Consider the following 18,465-nt stretch of genomic DNA (forward strand, 5'->3'; position numbering starts at 1 on the left):
TTTTTTTTAATTTACATCCAAGTTAGTTAGCATATAGTGCAACAATGGTTTCAGGGGTATATTCCTTAATACCCCTTACCCATTTAGCCCATCCCCACTCCCACAACCCCTGCAGTAACCCTCTGTATGTTCTCCATAAGAGTCTCTTATGTTTTGTCTCCCTCCCTGTATTTATATTATTTTTGCTTCCCTTCCCTTATGTTCATCTGTTTTGTATCTTAAAGTCCTCATGTGAGTAAATTCATATGATATTTGTCTGTCTCTGACTGACTAATTTCGCCTAGCATAATATCCTCTAGTTCCAACCACATAGTTGCGAATGGCAAGATTTCATTCTTTTTGATTGCCGAGTAACCACAACCACATCTTCTTTATCCATTCATCCATCAATGGAACTTTGGGCTCTTCCCATACTTTGGCTATTGCAGGTATGCTGTTTTGAAGGGGCACATTCACCCCAATGTTTATAGCAACACTATCAAATTCAAATGTATTTTAAAAGATTGTACTGGAGAGTGTGATGCTAAGTGAAATAAGCCATACAGAGAAAGACAGAAACCATATGGTTTCACTCTTGTGTGGATCCTGAGAAACTTAACAGAAACCTATGGGGGAGGGGAAGAAAAAAAAAGAGGTTAGAGTGGAAGAGAGCCAAAGCGTAAGAGACTGTTAAAAACTGAGCACAAACGGGGGGTTGATGGGGGGTGGGGGGGAGGGGAGGGTGGGTGATGGGTATTGAGGAAGACACCTTTTGGGATGAGCACTGGGTGTTGTATGTAAACCAATTTGACAATAAATTTCATATATTGAAAAAAAAAAAGATTGTACCATGCTGGTCAATCATAAAAAGTTTTAGAATCAGATTAGACTCACCAACTACTAAAATAAGGCAATAGAGCACCTGGGTGGCTCAGTCGGTTAAGTGACCAACTTCAGCTCAGATCATGATCTCACTGTTCATGGGTTCGAGGCCCACATCGGGGCTTTGTGCTGACAGCTCGGAGCCTGGAGCCTGCTTCGGATTCTGTGTCTCCTTGTCTCTCTGCCCCTTCCCCTCTAATGCTATGTCTCTCCCTCTCAAAATAAAATTTTTTAAAAGATAATAAATAATAAAATAAAATAAGGCAATAGATGATTGTCCAAGAATTAAGTGCACACAAAAAACTAAAGTATTGTAAATTCAAATGAAATTAAACTGTTAATCTGAAAATTTTTTCATAGAGTAAGATATAATCTGGATTTAGAAGATTTTGATGGACAAAACTGGGTAAGGTCATATAGGCAGGGAGAAATATATTAATTTTGTCTAATCCCTTAATATCTGACATTTTCTTTTAAACTTGTCTTCTTGGGAATTTATGAATATAATATTCTTAGTTCAAATTAAAGGCGAATATTTGTTGTTATCTATAATATTCAAAACAACTTTTACCCTCCCCCCCCAGATTATATCCAAATGATGTCAAGAATTTTTTCCAATAAATAACTGAACTTATAGGAGGGGTTAAACATAGTTGGCTAAATTTAAACACTAACATTTAAATAGTTTAAGGTAATACCAGTGAAAACATATACTTGTGGTGTATTTTTCTTGAATAAGTATCCATACACATTAAAAATATCATAAGTTAATATACTGTAAACTTTATTCTTGAGATATTTTATAAAAATGTTTATGCTTTTCTCTTTCAAGCCCCTCTAGCCTACGTGAAGTTGAATTCACATTTTGGAAAAAGTAATTCCAATGAGATAATTTGATATGACATGAAGTCTCAAATGAAGACATTTTATTGTTTTTAAGTTTATATTTAAATTCCAGTTAGTTAACATACAGTGTAATATTAGTTTAACATGTAACATGTAATGATTCAACACTTCCATACAGCATCTGGTGTTCATCCCAATAAGTACAATCTTTAATCCCCATTAGCTATTTCACCCATTATTCTACCCTCTAGTTTGTTCTCTATGGCTAAGAGTCTGTTACTTAGTTTGCCTCTTTCTATTTTTTTTTACCTTTCAGTCATTTGTTTCTTAAATTCAACATATGAGTGATATATTGTATTTTTCTTTCTTTGACTAACTTATTTCACTTAGCATGATACTCTCCTGCTACATACACATTGTTGGACATGACAGGATCTCATTCTTTTTATGGCTGACTCATATTCCATTATGTATCCACCACTTCTTTCAATCCATTTATTAGTCCATGGACACTTGGGCTGTTTCTGTAACTTGGCTATTGTAGAAAATGCTGCTATAAACATTAGTGTGCATGTATCCATCTGAAATAGTATTTGTGTAATCTTTGGGTAAATTCCTAGTAGTTCAATTTCTGGAACATAAGGTAGTTCTAGTTTAAATCTTTGAGTAACCTCCGTATAATTTTCCAGAGTGGCTGTACCAGTTTCTATTTCTACCACCAGTGTAAGGTTTCCTTCTCTCCACATCCTTGCCAACTCCTGTTGTTTCTTCTGTTGTTAATTTTGGCCATTTTGACGGGTGTGAAGTGACATCTCATTGTAGTTTTGATTTGTATTTCCCTGATGATCAATGATGTTGAGCATCTATTCATGTTAGCCATCTGAATTTCTTCTTTGGAAAAACGTCTATTCATGTCTACTGCCCATTTCTTAATTGGACAGTTCATTATGTGAATATTGAGTTTTATAAGTTCTTTATATATTTTGGATACAAACCCATTATCATATATGTCATTTGCAAATATCTCTTCACATTCCAAAGGTTGACTTTTAGTTTTGTTGACTATTTCCTTCATTGTGAAGTTTTGGGGTTTTTTGTTTTTCTTTTTTTGAGGAAGTTACAATAGTTTGTTGTTGTTGTTGTTGTTTTTGCTTTTGTTTCCTTTGCCTCAGGAAACATCTACAGAGAAGTTTGTATGTCTGAATATCAAAAAGGTTACTGCCTGTATTTTCTAGGATTTGATGTTTCAGGTCTCATGTTTAGGTCTTTGATCCATTTGAATTTACTTTTGTGTATGGTGTAAGAAAGTGGTCCAGTTTCATTCTTTTACATGTTGCTGTCCACTTTTCCCAACACCATTTGTTGAAGAGACATTTTCCCATTGGATATTCTTTCCTGCTTTGTTGAAGATTAATTGGCCATATCGTTGTGGATTCATTTATAGGTTTTTTATTGTAATCTAATTATTTATGTGTCTCTTTTTGTGCCACTACCATGCTGTTTTGTTCACTATAGCTTTGCAATATAACTTGAAGTCTGGAGTTATGATGTCTTCAGCTTTGCTTTTCTTTTTCAAGGTTGCTTTGGCTATTTGGGTTCTTTTGTGGTTTCATACATATTTTAGGATTGTTTGCTGTAGTTCTGTTAAAATGCTGTTGGTGGTGGTGGTTTGATAATGATTTTATTAAATGTGTAGGTTATTTTGGTAATATAGACATTGTAACAATATTTCTTCTTCCAATCCACGAGAATAGATGGAGCATTCCATTTTTTGGTGTCATCTTCAATTTCTTTCAACAGTGTTTTATAGTTTTTTTTAATTTTTTTTAACATTTTATTTATTTTTGAGACAGATCATGAACAGAGGAGGGTCAGCGAGAGGGAGACACAGAATCTGAAACAGGCTCCAGGCTCTGAGCGGTCAGCACAGAGCCCGACGCGGGGCTCGAACTCACGGACCGCGAGATCATGACCTGAGCCGAAGTCAGCCACTTAACCAACTGAGCCACCCAGGCGCCCCTCAACAGTGTTTTATAGTTTTCAGAGTACCAGTATTTCACCACTTTGGATGCATTTTTCCTAAGCATCTTATTGTTCTTGGTGCAATTGTAAATGGAATTGATACCTTCATTTCTCTTTCTGCTGCTTTATTATTGGTATATACAAATGGAACAGATTTCTGTACATTAACTGTGTATCATGAGACTGCTGAATTTATCAGTTCTAGCAGTTTTTTGGTGGAGTCTTTCAGGTTTTCTATACAGAGTATCATGTCATCTGCAAGTAGTCAAAGTTTTACATCTTCCTTGCCAATTCGACTGCCTTTCATTTCTTTTTGTTGTCTGACTGTTGTGGCTAGAACTTCCAGTACTCTGTTAATTAACAGTGGTGGGAGTGGACAACTTTGTCTTATTCCTGACTATAGAAGAAAAGCTGCCAGTTTTACTCCATTTAGGATGATATTAGCTATGGGTTTTTCATAGATGGTCTTGATTATGTTGAGGTATGTTCCCTGTATCCCTACTTTGTTGAGGGTTTATATAATGAATGGGTGTACTTAGTCTAATGCTTTTTTGGCATCTATTGAGATTATCATATGGTTCTTCTTTTATTAATGTGATGTATCACATTGATATATTTGCCAATATTGAGCCACTCTTGCAACCCAAGACTAGATCCCACTTGATTGTACTGAAATACTGTTTTGTGAGGGAGAAAGAGAGAGAGAACAAGCACAAGCAGGAGAGGGGAAGAGGGAGAGGGAGAAAGAGAAACTTAAGCAGGCTCCATGCCCAGCATGGAGCCAAACAAAGGACTTGATTTCATGACTGTGAGATTATGGCCTGAGATGAAATCAAAAGTCAGATGCTTAACTGAGCCACCCAGGCATCCATGAATGATTTTTTAAATACATTGTTGGATTTAGTTTGCTAGTATTTTATTGAGAACTTTTACATCCATGTTCAACAGGGATATTGGCCTGTAGTTCTCTTTTTTAGTGTATCTATCTGGTTTTGATACCAGGATAATACTAACCTCATAGAATGAATTTATAAGTTTTCCTTCCTTTTCTATTTTTTGGGAATAGTTTGAGAATAGGTATTAACTTCTTTAAATGTTTGGTAGAATTCTCCTGTGAATCCACCTGGTCCTGGACTTTTGTTTGTTGAGAGATTTTTGTTTACTGATTCAATTTCTTTGCTGCTTATCAGTCTGTTCAACTTTTCTATTTCTTCCTGTTTCAGATTTGGTATTTTATATATTTCTAGAAATTTTCCTTTTCTTCCAAGTTGTCCAATTCCTTGGCATATAGTTTTTCATAATACTCACTTCCATTGTATTTCTGTGGTATTGGTTGTTATTTCTCCTCTCTCATTTGTGATTTTATTCATTTAGATCCTTTTCTGTCTTTTTGATAAGTGAGGATAGAGGCTTATCAATTTTATTATTTTTTTTCTAAGAACCAGCTCCTAGTTTCATTGATTTGTTGTTTTGTGGTTTTTTGTTTCCTTTCTATATCATTTATTTCTACTTTAATCTGTATTAGTTCCTTCCTTTCCCTAGCTTTAAGCTTTGGTTGTTGTTCCTTATCTAGCTGCTTTATGTGTAAAGTCAGGTTGTTTATTAGAGATATTCCTTGCTTATTGAGGTAGGCCTATATTGCTATATACTTCCCTCTTAGGACTCCTTTTATGCATCCCAATGTTTTGGACCACTGTGTTTTAATTTTCATTGTTTCCATGTATTTTTTTTTAACTTCTTCTTATATTTCCTTGTTGACACATTCGTTTTTTAGTAGCATGTTGTTTAACTTCCATGTATTTATTACTTTCCAATATTTTTTGTGGTTGACTTGTAATTATATAGCATTGTTGTCAAAGAATATGAATGGTATGATCTCAGTCTTTTAGCATTTGTTGAGGCATGATTTGTGACCTAATGTGTGATCTATTCTTGACAATGTCCCATGTGCACTTGAAAAGAATGTACATTCTGCTGTTTTATGTTCTGAATATATCTGTTATGTCTGTCTAGTCCAGTGATTCAAAGCCATTGTTTCCTTGTTGATTTTCTGCTTAGATGATCTGTCCATTGCTGTAAGTGAGGTGATCAATTCCCCTACTATTGTTGTATTATCAATTAGGTCTTTTATGTTTGTTATTAATTGCTTTATATATTTGGGTGCTCCATGTTGAGTGCATAAATATTTATAATTGTTTTTGTTGGATTGTCCCCTTTATTATGATATAGTGCCCTTCTTCACCTCTTGTTACAGTATTTGTCTTCAAGTTTACTTTGTTTGATATAAGTATAGCTACTCCAGCTTTCTTTTGACATCCATTTGCATGATAAATGTTTCTCCATCCCTTTACTCTCAATCTGCAGGTGTGTTTACGTCTAAAATGAGTCTCTTGAAGGCAATATATAAGTAGGTCTTTTTTTAATCCATTTTCAAACCCTATATCTTTTGATTGGAGCATTTAGTCCATTTACATTCAAAGTAATTATTGATAGATGTGTATTTATTGCCACTTTATTACTTGTTTTGTCATTGCTTCTGGAGATTTCTCTTATCCTTTCTTGTCTTTGTCACTTTTGGTTTTTCCTTTCCACTCAAAAATTTCCATTTAATATTTCATGCAGCACTGGTTTGGTAGTCATGAACTCCTTTAGTTATTGTTTGTCTAGGAAATTCTGTATCTCTTTTTCTATTATGAATGGCAGCCTTGCTGGAGAAAGTACTCTTGGATGCAGATTTTTCACATTCAGCACTTTGAATATATGATGCCATTCCCTTCTGCTTTGTCAGTTTCTGTTGAGAAATCTCCAGCTAGTCTTATGGGCCTTCTATTGCAAGTCAAGAATTTCTTTTGTCTTGCTGGTTTTAAGATTTTTCTTTATCACTATATTTTGCAAATTTAATTACACTAAGTCTTGGTATTGGCCTGCTTTTGTTGATTTTGATTGGAGTTCTCTATGGCTCCTGGATCTGGATATCTGTTTCTTTCCCCAGGTTAGGGAAGTTTTCAGCTATTATTTCTTCAAATAAATTGGTCTTCCCCCCTTTCTCTGTCTTCTTTTCTGGGACTCCAATTATATAAATTGTATTACATTTGATGGAGTCACTGAGTTCCCTAAGTCTATTCTTGTGTTGCATAATTCTTTCTTTTAATTAAGCTTTATTGTTTTCCATTATTATGTCTTCTGTATCACTAATCCCTTCCTCTGCTTCTTCCAGCCTGCCGTTCATTGCATCAACCCTGTTTCCAATCTCATGTATTGCATTATTCATTTCTGACTGATTATTTTTTAACTCTTTTATCTCTGTAGTAAGGGTCTCCCTGATGTCTTATATTCTTTTCTCAAGCCCAATGAGTATCATTGTGATTGTCACTTTAAATTCTCCATCAGGTATGTTACTTATATCTGTTTCACTTAGATCTCTGGCTGTGGCCTTATCTTGTTCTTTCATTTGGGATAAATCCTCCATCTTGGCATTTTGTCTAAGTCTCTGCCTTCTTTGTATTAGAAAGGCAGTTATGTTTCCCACTCCCAAAAGTAATTTGTTATGAAGAAAAGAATAGGTAGTGTCTAGGACCTTGTGCTTCATGGAGTGTCTCTGATGTGTGCTGAAGGCACTCTGCTTTGTGTTTTGGCTGTTCTATCCTTCAGGCCAGTTGTATGCAGAGTCTCTCTTTGCCTGCTAGGCAGTGTTTGGTCCTTGGCCAGAATGTGGCAATTTTTAACTAAGTGTATTCTGGGTCTGCTTATGAAATCATACCTGATACTAATTCCATTGGAACTGAGTCCCTGAAGAATTCACTGCTTGGAGACCTCTTATAGGCAGGGATTTTTGCTGGTCTTCTGGAAGAGGAGTCCACCACACTGGAAGTGAGGTAAGCTTGACTGAGTTGGGTAGTGCAGCCAGAGCACAAGGGGTTGGGGCTTAGTGTAAGCATGTTAGACAGCCAGTGTTGGGGCTGTGCTGCTTATCACAGCTGGCTCTGTGTTTATGCTGAGGGTAGGGAAATGTCACCATCCAGTTTCTTTGTCCCTGGAGAGGAGTCTCTGTAAATACTGCTTCTTGGGGAAGCACTCTGAGAAGAGGGAATAATCTCCCCTCTGTGTTCCCAGGTGTTTTCAGATTGCTGCTTCCATGCTGTCTGCCTCTGAGTTTTTTGCTTGCCTTCTCTTCAGGAACAGAGCAGTACTCTCTGGGCTCTATCCCTGCCATGCTTGCTGACCTTTAAAACTCCAGGTTTAGAGATGTGTGGGCAGATGCTTGTGCTAGTCTTCTGTCAGAGGTGTCTGCCTTGCTTGGACTGAGGGAAACCTGGCTGAGAAGGGCAGTCCCACCAGAGCATAGGGGTGTGGATCTTGGAGTATGCAAATTAAGCAACCACTGTTGTTGCACTGCCTCTCACAGGTGGTCCTGTGTTTATGCTGAGTGGCGGGGGACGCAAATGGCTCTGGCCAGCTCCTTTGTCCCCAGAGAGGCATCTCAAGTGAATGCTTCTCAGGGACAGTCTCTTAGAAGAGTGAATAACTTCCCCACTGTATGCTCTATGCATTCCTCAAATTGTTGTTCCAGTACTCTATCCCCGCATTGTTTGCCTGCCTTCTTTCCATGAGCAGGGCAGTGCCCTCTGAGCTCTATCCCAGCCATGCCTTCTGACCTTTAGAACTCCAGGCCTTAAGTCCTGCTGGTTGAAAACACAAAATTCAGTTCCTCTCGCTCTCCAAGATAATGACTTTGAAGAAATATTCACCTTGTACATACCTCTATATGCTCTACTCTCTCTCACCCTTCTCTGTAAACACTGCTCCCTCCTCTCCCCAACACCCATGATCCATTTCTCCCCTAAACCATGTCTTTGCAAGTCTTACGTTCTTTGATGTGGCTTCTTCTCTCCCTTTAGTTTTAGAGTTTGTTCTGTCAGTTTTCAGGTTGATTTCTGGGTTATTTATAATGATTTTATATTTATCTAGTTTTGTTCATGGGATGAGATAAGCATAGAGTCCTCCTACTCTGCCACCATCTTCCTTGATTTTGTCCATTTTTATACTTTTATTTTGCAGAGAAAGATTGCCAAATTATTTACATCACTATAATCAGCACTCCCTTTTAAGTATTTTCCAGGGTTTTCTCCCCATTTTGCTTACCTTATCAGTATATTTTATACTCTGCTGCTGTGTTAATCTCATCAAACCATAAACTTAACCATGTTGGTGCTTCTTAACCTTCAGTATTTCCTTAATTGTCAACAGAACAAAATCAAAATTCTTTGGAATGACTTTTTAAAAATTTTTTAATGTTTATTTATTTTTGAGAGAGACAGAGTGTGAGTGGGGAGGGCATACAGAGAGAGGGAGACACAGAATATGAAGCTCCGTGCCATCAGCACAGAACCCCACATGGGGCTCAAACTCACAAACAGCAAGATCGTTACCTCAGCTGAAGTTGGGCACTTAACCAACTGAGCCACCCAGGCATCCCTGGAATGGCTTTTAAGGTCTTCCATAATCTGTTGTTAATTCTACCTTTTCAAACATATTTCCCACATTGGTTTCCACTCACACTTTGATAGTGCCAATTTGACACTATATGCTCTGTGCTCTGTCACTTCAGTGTGTTTCCTCATGCTTTCTGTCTCTTATGCTCTTTCTCCCTCATTTAAGTTTATCCAGATTCTACCCATCTTTAAATTCAAGCTTGAACATCACCTTTTCCATTAAGTATACACAAGATACAGCTAGCAAGATACCATGTTCCCTTGTTTCCTCTGTTACACTTACCTGTATCTTCTTTATATTTGTTATTCCTAATAATATATTAGTCCTTTCCATAACCCTGTGTGACAGCAATATGATGGAAGATCCATGCTTGATTTATCCTGGTGTTCCTTTGCATCAGCTAGCACCATCTTTTTCATATTTAGAGTTCAAGTACTATGTGCTAGAAGTAAGATTGATGGCTCCTTAGCATCTGTATTTTCTACATAATACCAAGTCCTAATTCCTTGGCCTTGCATTCAGTATCATTATCTTTCCTGTGTAGCCTTTCTTGCTACTAGCCAATAATACAGAAGAACCAACAAAAAAAAATGAAAAGAGAGAAGTATTAAAACTATTATGTTAGAAAGTTGGTCCTGATTTTATAAAAACTCATGGAACAAATTTAAGTTTTAAGTTTTGTAGGGGTACCTGGGTGGCTCTGTCAGTTAAGCATCTGACTTTGGCTCAGGTCATGGTCTCATGGTTCGTTTGTTTGAGCCCCGTGCCAGGCTCTGTGCTGACAGCTCAGAGCCTGGAGTCGGCTTCAGATTCTGTCCCTCCTTCTCTCTCTGCCCCTCCCCCACTCGTGCTCTGCCTCTCAAAAATAAATAAACATTAAAATTTATTTTAAATAAAAATAAAGTTTTGTAAACTTATTTTATAATAGAATCCACAAAGTACTGTATCTGAAATATTATATCTGAAATACTGTATCTGAAATATTTCCTCCATAAAACATGGAGGAAAAATTAGAAAATTCACTAATTTTACTGTTTAGCTTTTCTTCACTAGAAAAACTATTTCCTTTAAGTGCTTCTACCTTAATGAGGTCACTTAATGACCAAATTGAATAGACTATTAATTAGATGCTTACAAATGTTACATTTTATTTTGGGGAGTCAAATTCAATCAGTGCATATATTGAAACTTGTAATAAACTCATAATGAAATATTTAGGTTAACAAACTCATAATTTTGAACAATGGAATAAACAATGTAATACATAACTTCGGTAATTATGATTTTGTACATGTGGATATGAGACATCTTTTGTCTTTAGCTACTCATATATTCTACCATTGTCATGCAATAGCAAACATACCATAAATTGTGAGAGCTTACTTCTACATCAGTCTTATGCTCTTAAGAGTACCTTTGAGAAAGATGATACCCTATAACTATGTTTCAGAAAGCGTGCACATCTATAGCGTGATACAATTGGACAACAGCCACAAGCATATTAAACCAATGCCCATGACATCATCTATGAATTCTAACTAGTGCATCTTTACTTTAGTGGGAAAGGAAGATTTATTTCTTGAACATTTTAGTCATCTCAGCCTTAAAGAAATTGGTATATCATACCTGCTTTTTGCTATCTATTCACTATATCAACATATAAAAGTGTTCTAGGATTCAACCAGAATGTAATCTCTTTAATTTTATGGACGGCAATTATTTCTATTATTATTATAACAACCAAAAAAATAAACACAAATGAAATTAACTAGAAAGGGAAAAAGTGGTAATGAGTAACAGCAGGCAAATCACTAGTCACATAGCCTATTATATGCCTAAGTAGTCATATAAAAACAAAAACTGAATGCTTTATGTTACTAAATGTTTTAAATCTTTTGTACCCTATAATATACTAATTATATAACTCAAACTACTAGCAAATACTCAGTAAAATTACAATAGAGCAGAATTTTCTTAGCTACATTTTAACTTAAAGATAATTTGGATAAATTAATAATAATAATAACAGTAAGTACATATAAAATGCTTTATTAATTACCAAACATTGTGTTAAACAATTATATTCCTACAATCTAATTATATTTCCTACAATCTTCACATCAACTCTTTTTTTATCAAGTTTTTTTAAATTTTAATTTCAATATAGTTAACTTAGAGTGTTATGCTACTTTCAGGTGTACAATATTGTGATTCAGTGATTCCATACATTACTCAGTGCTCATTATGATAAATGTACTCTTTAATCCCCATCACTTATTTCACCCATTCCCCCACCCACCTCCCCTCTGGCAACTACCAGTTAGTTTTCCATAGGTAAGGGTCTGCTTTTTTGTTTGTCTCCTTTTTCCTTTATTCATTTGTTTTGTTTCTTAAATTCCACATGTGAGTGAAATCATATGATATTTGTCTTTCTCTAATTTCACTTAGCATTATACTCTCTAGTTCCATCCGTGTCAATGCAGATGGCAAGATTTCATTCTTTATATGGCTGATTAATATTGCATTGTGTATGTATATATACATATATATCATATCTTCTTTATCCATTCGTCTATCTATAGACACTTGGGCTGCTTCCACAGTTTAGTTATTGTAAATAATTCTGCAATAAACAAACATAGGGGTGCATGTATCCCTTCAAATTAATGTTTTCGCATTCTTTGTGTAAATACCCAGTAGTGCAATAGTTGTGCCCTTTTTAATCATAATTTTTGTATCCTTTGGATAAATACCTAGTAGTGCAATTGCTGGGTTGTAGGGTAGTTCTATTTTTATTTTTTGAGGAACCTCCATACTGTCTTCCACAGGGGCTGTGCCAGTTTGCATTCCCACCAACAGTGCAAGAGGGATCCTTATTTTCTACACTCTCACCAATACTTGTTTTGTGTTTTTTTATTTTAGCCATTCTGACAGGTATGAGGTGATACCTGATTGTGTTTTTGCATTTCCCTGATGATGAATGATGGTGAGCAGTTTTCATGTGTCTTCAGCTATCTATATGTCTTTTTTTTTTTTTTTTGGAGAAATGTCTGTTCATGTTTTCTGTCCATTTTTTAATTGGATTCTTTGGGATATTTTGGCATTGAGTTGTATACATTTTTTATATATTTTGGATACTAACCATTTATCAGATATGTCATTTGCAAGTATCTTCTCCCATTCATTAGATTGTCTTTTAGCTGTGTCGATTGCTCCCTTTGCTGTTCAGATGCCACATGAACCCTTTTATCTTCACTTTTATAGAAAAGGAAACAGAGGCATAGATAGGTTAAGTAACTTCCCCCAAGTTCATACAATAATTAATAGCAAAGCCCCAACTCAAACCCAGGTAAGTCTAATTCCATAGCCCATACTGTTAATCATATCCTTGTGGTTGATTCCTGTAATAGTATAAATGTACTGGGAAGGAGCTGGGAGACAATCCAAGGGAAAATTGTGATGTGAAATTTTTTATCAAAATTACTTTTAATAGACTCCCCACATTTAAAAATTTATATCAGGATGTATCTCATTATTTTTTATAGAGAATAAATGTTTTATATAAAACATAGATCTATGGGTGCCTGGGTGGCTCAGTCGGTTAAACATCCAAATTGATTTTTTCTCAGGTCATGATTTCATGGTTTGTGAATTTGAGCCCTGCGTCAGGCTCCACACTGGCAATGCAGAGCCTGCCTGGGATTCTCTGTCTCCCTCTATCTCTGCCCCTCTACCTGTCAAAATAAATAAATAAATTTTTAAAAAATAGATCTATTTAAATTTATAATCTTATATTTTACAATAACAAATGCTAAAAGACAGTACAATAATTAAATAAATATCTTGATACAGATTATTTGACACCTATTACAAATTAATTTTTCTCTGGAGTGTCCTTTCCAACATATTTTGTAAGAATGCAGCATGACTCACTAACTATAAAAGGTTGAAAAAATGTATTGCTGATGGAAACCTGGTAATTGTTAATTTAAATAGTTATGTTTGCTTAATAGAATCATATTCAAATTATATAGAACTTATATTTCAAGCATATTGCCAAGATAATAGGTAACTAGAAAAAATGAGGAAACAATTATATATGTATATTGAATAAGAAAAAAAATCAAACCAAGAGAAAGTAATGATCTCATAATAATGTTTACTGTTCTTTGGCATGTAATTAGAAATACTTCCTTACATTTTTTAGATCTGTGATAACTTTAGGCACTACTAATCTTCCCTATGTTATACAGTAGTTTGGCAAAATATATATGACTAAAAGAGATTTTAGTAGGGAGTGATAAAAACATTGTCAACTGAAGTGATTAATTTATATTATATCTAATCATCCCACTCATAAGGAGAAGCCACTGTGAGGCTTGTAAAATTAAAATGTAAAGCTTTTATTTTGTAAGGTAGAGGAGTAATATTCATTATCCACTTTCTGTGTAGCCGCATCCTATTATATGTGAGATCCCCATTCCTAGGAACTCTCCTGGAAACAGAGTCTATTATTAAGATTCACCCCTTCTCTTGGCAACTCTTAGAATCACCTTTTAGGTGTAGGGAAAACAAAATCTTGGGTAGTTCAGTACTCTATAATTCCAAAAAATCTTTTTTTTAAGGTTTACTTATTTTTGAAACAGGGAGTGCAAACAGGGAAGGGGCAGAGAGAGAGAGGGGGACAGAGGATCCAAAGCAGGCTCTGAACTTACAGCAGAGAGCCTAATGTGGGATTCAGACTCATGAACTGTGAGATCCTGTCCTGAGCTGAAGTCAGAAACTTAACTGACTGAGCTACCCAGGCGCCCCCATAATTCCACATAATTTTTAATGTAAAAAGGCCTATGTGTAGTGTTTGTGAATTAATTGAATCATTTTTTTCTTTAGTCCAAATGAGAGGATCCACAGAGAATCCTTCTTAGGAAACTCACAGATTACATTTTCAGATGCATTAGTCACAAATTTCTCTAGGGGCAAACTGCTGTATGACTTTAACCCCATAAGAGATGTAAAGAGAAGCCTCTGAACTCTTAGAAAGTTAAGCAAATTGATCATTTATCTACATGGGAAAGCCATCTCAGAGTACTTAGAAGGTTTTTAATTTAAAACATAAGGCTTTTAATTTAAAACTAAGCTCATGGACTCTTAGTCAGAAAAGTCATTGGAAATCATCTAGTTCACAGGATGGAAAACTTTTTCTGTAAAGCACTAGATCTTAAATATTTGGAGCTTTGCAGGCCAAGAGACTATTTCCTAAACTGTTGAAGGAATTATTCTCCCTGCTGGGCTAAAAGACTTTTTTGCACTTTACTTTTTTTTTTACATTTTTAAAATATAAAAGTCTTCCTTTGCTCTTGGGTCATACAAAAACAGATCATAGGCTGGATTTGGCCAATAGGGCATAGTTTTCCAGCCCCTCATCTAGCTCATGTTTTCTTAAACTGGGCTCTACTTTGGGTGCTTATTAACATACTTGTATATTCTGGTTTCTTTCCTTGAAATTGAATAGCAAATGGGAATTCTTACAAGTGATGCTTTCCCAAAGTAAACCTCTAGGGAAATGTACCATGTATAATGATGGGGATAGTTTACCAAAAGGAGGACCATTTAAGAGTTAAGTTTCATAAGTACAGACCTTACTTCGTTTATTTCTTTTTTAGATTTTTTAAAAAGTTTTATATTTATTTATTTATTTATTTATTTATTTATCTATCTATTTATTTATTTACGAATGCAATTTATTGTCAAATTGGCTTACATACAACACCCAGTACTCATCCCAACAAGTGCCCTACTCAATGAATATTTTATTTATTTTTGAGAGAGTGCAAGCAGGGGAGGGTCAGAGAGAGGGAGACAGAGGATCTGAAGTGGCTTTGCACTTACAGCAGTGAGCCAGGTGTGGAGCTTGAACTCATGAACTGCTAGATCACTGGGGACAAAGTCAGATGCCCAATCGACTGAGCTACCCAGGTGCCCCTGGATCTTACTTCTTTTAGAAAGTAAAGGGGATTCTTACTGTGCTCTATCCCTGCTCCCCTTAAACTCCCTATTTAAGCCTTGGCATCCTCAAAATTTTTCAAATCACATGCTATGACTTCCTTATCATATAATTGCATTAAGATTAACATTAGTTACACAAAAATACTTTTTAGTAAAAAAAAAAAAAAACATTATGGAGCAAAACCTTTCCATGTAGCTTATTAACCAAACCTTTTTGTTATCTTCACATTCCCCATGCACCTAGGAGTTTTCCTGGGAGTCAGCTGTTAGACTCTAAGGCCTAGATAACAGTGAGTCTATTTCTTTTAGAACAGTGGCTAACTAGAATACAATTATATATTATAGGTGTGTGGCCATGGCACTGATGTCATCAGATCAGGAAATGGTCTAATAAATTTATTCTTCTTAATGGCTAAAGTAATCTGTTAAGATTATGGGATAAAATTACAACTTTGTTCTATATAAGATGCAGTAAAAATAGGTAAAGGAATAAAGGAAAATGTGGATATAAACCTTTGGACAGAGTTTTACTGACTTAACTAAAAATCAGTTTAGTGTACAGTATAAAAGTGTACATTAATTCTTTTTTTAAATGTTCATTTATTTTGAGAGAGAGACAGAGTGTGAGTGGGGGAGGGGTAGAGAGAGAGTGGGAGACACAGAATCAGAAGCAGGGTCCGGGCTCTGCGCTGTCCGCACAGAGCCCAATGTGGGGCCTGAACACACAAGCCGCAAGATCATGACCTGAGCCAAAATCAGACGCTCAACCGACTGAGCCACCTAGGCACCCCAAAACTGTACATTAATGCTTTAGAGGAAAGAAGCAACTTTCTAGAAAGAGGGGGAACTTTTTACAGATTCATTAGTTGGAGACATTTATTTAACAATCTAATTGAATTTAGTTTTCATAGCATTTTTTTCTCTCAATTAGAAATCAGTACTGTTCAGAATTACAGTTCTCAAGAAAGCATAGCCTTAGAGATAAAGATAGATTAGCTTTTACGAGTTCTAATTAATTTATAAATATCTTTTCCCCTCTTTTGATGTTAGTTGAAGTGTAATCAGCTAGCAGAAAATATTTATTTCAAAAGTGTCACCTCTGGAAGGTGGTATTACTAGGAAGAATACTTAAACCTTCTGATACTCTACACCATCTTTTAAAGTATTCTTACTAAGGAAGATATTTGGTTTAGTTTTACAAAAAGCAGACATAAATGTTTGTTATAGTCAAAGTCCCCAAACATCAGGAAGTATGACAATCCTAAATAACCACTGTGAATTCCATATTTATTGTGTTTTCTGTTAGATTTTTTTATCGATGTAGTAGAATATGTAGCTGCCTTTGGTTCTTTTGGAAAGAATAGAAACATAATCTATATAGTTCCTGAGGAGGCCAGGTATCCTGATAAATCCAATACATGAAAGGATATTAGTTACAAATTCATAAAGGCAAATATTATTTTATTAAGCATATATTATGTTTAGTTGAATAAATTTTGCTTATATTTTTCCTCACCCTTTAATTTTTTGTCTTGACTTTCAAACTAATGAAAACTAGTGAATTGGAGTCATAATAGAAAAGCTATTACTATGATTTGAGACTATGAGTAAAAGAAATTCTGAGTACTGGCATGTTTTAGACGAATGTTTAGAAGCACATGAAATTTATTTCTTATCTACCTCTCCTAGGGTGTGAAAATTTCAGTATTGTTCATGTTTGTTTGCCATATAAATCAACATTACATTTCCTTTACACATTATGTCTTTACCAGTTTTCATAGTGAGTGTTTTCTCTTAATCGCTAGTTCATGTGAGCCTCACAGTTGTCTGCTGAGACAGGACATTCTAAATCTTTTGTTATAATCAATTATAGAGTATATTAAACCTCGTGGAATGTTTTTTTTCTTATATCATACCTAAATGTCATGTTATAAGTCTATTTTTTGCACGGGTTTTATTGAAAATGGAGTAAATCTTTTGTGTAGATAAAATTCATTTTGTTCATGAAATGTGTGTGAAGCCTTCATATGTGAAGGCTAACAATAAAATATTAACAGCAACTATGATGTCCCTGAAGGCTCCTTTTGGTTGAAAGAAACAGAACCCCATTCATACTACCTCGAGAAAAAACAAAAGGAGGGTGATAAGAACTTAAGTCAAGGATCATTATTACCATAGAGAACTCAAGGACAGAAAGTAAATATTTAGGAGGAACTGGAATCAGGAACCCATGTAAAAATGTTTTTATCTGTCTAGAGTCATATGATATGTGGTTTCAACTTCCTTTATGTATTGCTGTTTTATTCTTCACATTCTCTGCTTCTTGACTTTTTTCTACTTCTCTAGGCATATGACAGACTGTTTTCTCGTAGTGCCTGAGATTGCCTGTCCACACTTCAAACACAGCAGAAAAACACCTCCTGAATTCTAACTCTAAGTCCCAAGTAAAGAGAATCTACTCCAGTTTGGGTAATATTCCAGCTACCTACAACCAAGGGACTGGGTAACAGTACCAATGCAGCACTGGGAATGGTCATTAGTTCTTGGAAAGGTAGAGGCTAGGAACACACCTTACAACATATCTATCATGTCTGCCCTTATACTTAAATATTAATTCTGAAGTTTTACTTTGGAAGAGGTTCTCACTATGACTTTCCCTCAAGCACAAGTGAAGCTAATGAAGTGATATACTCCCCTCAGTCAAAATTACTAAGTGTGCTATTTTTCACGGTAAATGCAACTGAGAACTTATAACTTGGTTTATGATTTATTTTGCTTTTACAGCCAATAACTACAACTAATTCATCAAGTGAACTTATATTCTCACTTCAAGATGTGTCCCCTCCAATTGAAATAGTACCAGACAAATTTGAATATTTTTGCCCAGAAAGGCTCAACACTCCAAGGTAAGCCTCACTAAAAACCAGATCTACAACCTTAACTTGGTGTAGAATATAGAAAGTTTGTTTTATTTTCCACTACATTCTTAACATGATATTCAAGTCCCAATATAATGATTCATTGATTAGAAAGGAACAAGAAAATAGTACATTTCAAGAGAGTATCCTAGGCAGGCTATTACTTTCAGCTGTAATGGAAAACAGTTAATGTAAGGGTAAATACAAGTGTAAAATCTGCTTACACTGATACTATTCCAATTTGTTCACAAGAATGTTGGTGGTGTTTCTTACTTTCTACAACCTGATAGAAATGTGTACTCTATAGTATTGTTCACAC

General features: G+C 35.3%; 1 protein-coding gene across 1 annotated transcript in view; it reads left to right on the forward strand.

Annotated features, from left to right (window-relative positions):
• Positions 1–18,465, forward strand: part of LOC125931799 (uncharacterized) — a 433,379-nt gene that overhangs the window by 338,394 nt on the left and 76,520 nt on the right. The window contains exon 8 of the mRNA XM_049644019.1: positions 18,013–18,134. Coding sequence (XP_049499976.1) covers positions 18,013–18,134 — 122 coding nt within the window. The remainder of the gene's footprint in view (positions 1–18,012; positions 18,135–18,465) is intronic.

Source organism: Panthera uncia, chromosome X (assembly GCF_023721935.1).
Source record: "Panthera uncia isolate 11264 chromosome X, Puncia_PCG_1.0, whole genome shotgun sequence".
In the NCBI taxonomy this organism is placed as follows: domain Eukaryota; kingdom Metazoa; phylum Chordata; class Mammalia; order Carnivora; family Felidae; genus Panthera; species Panthera uncia.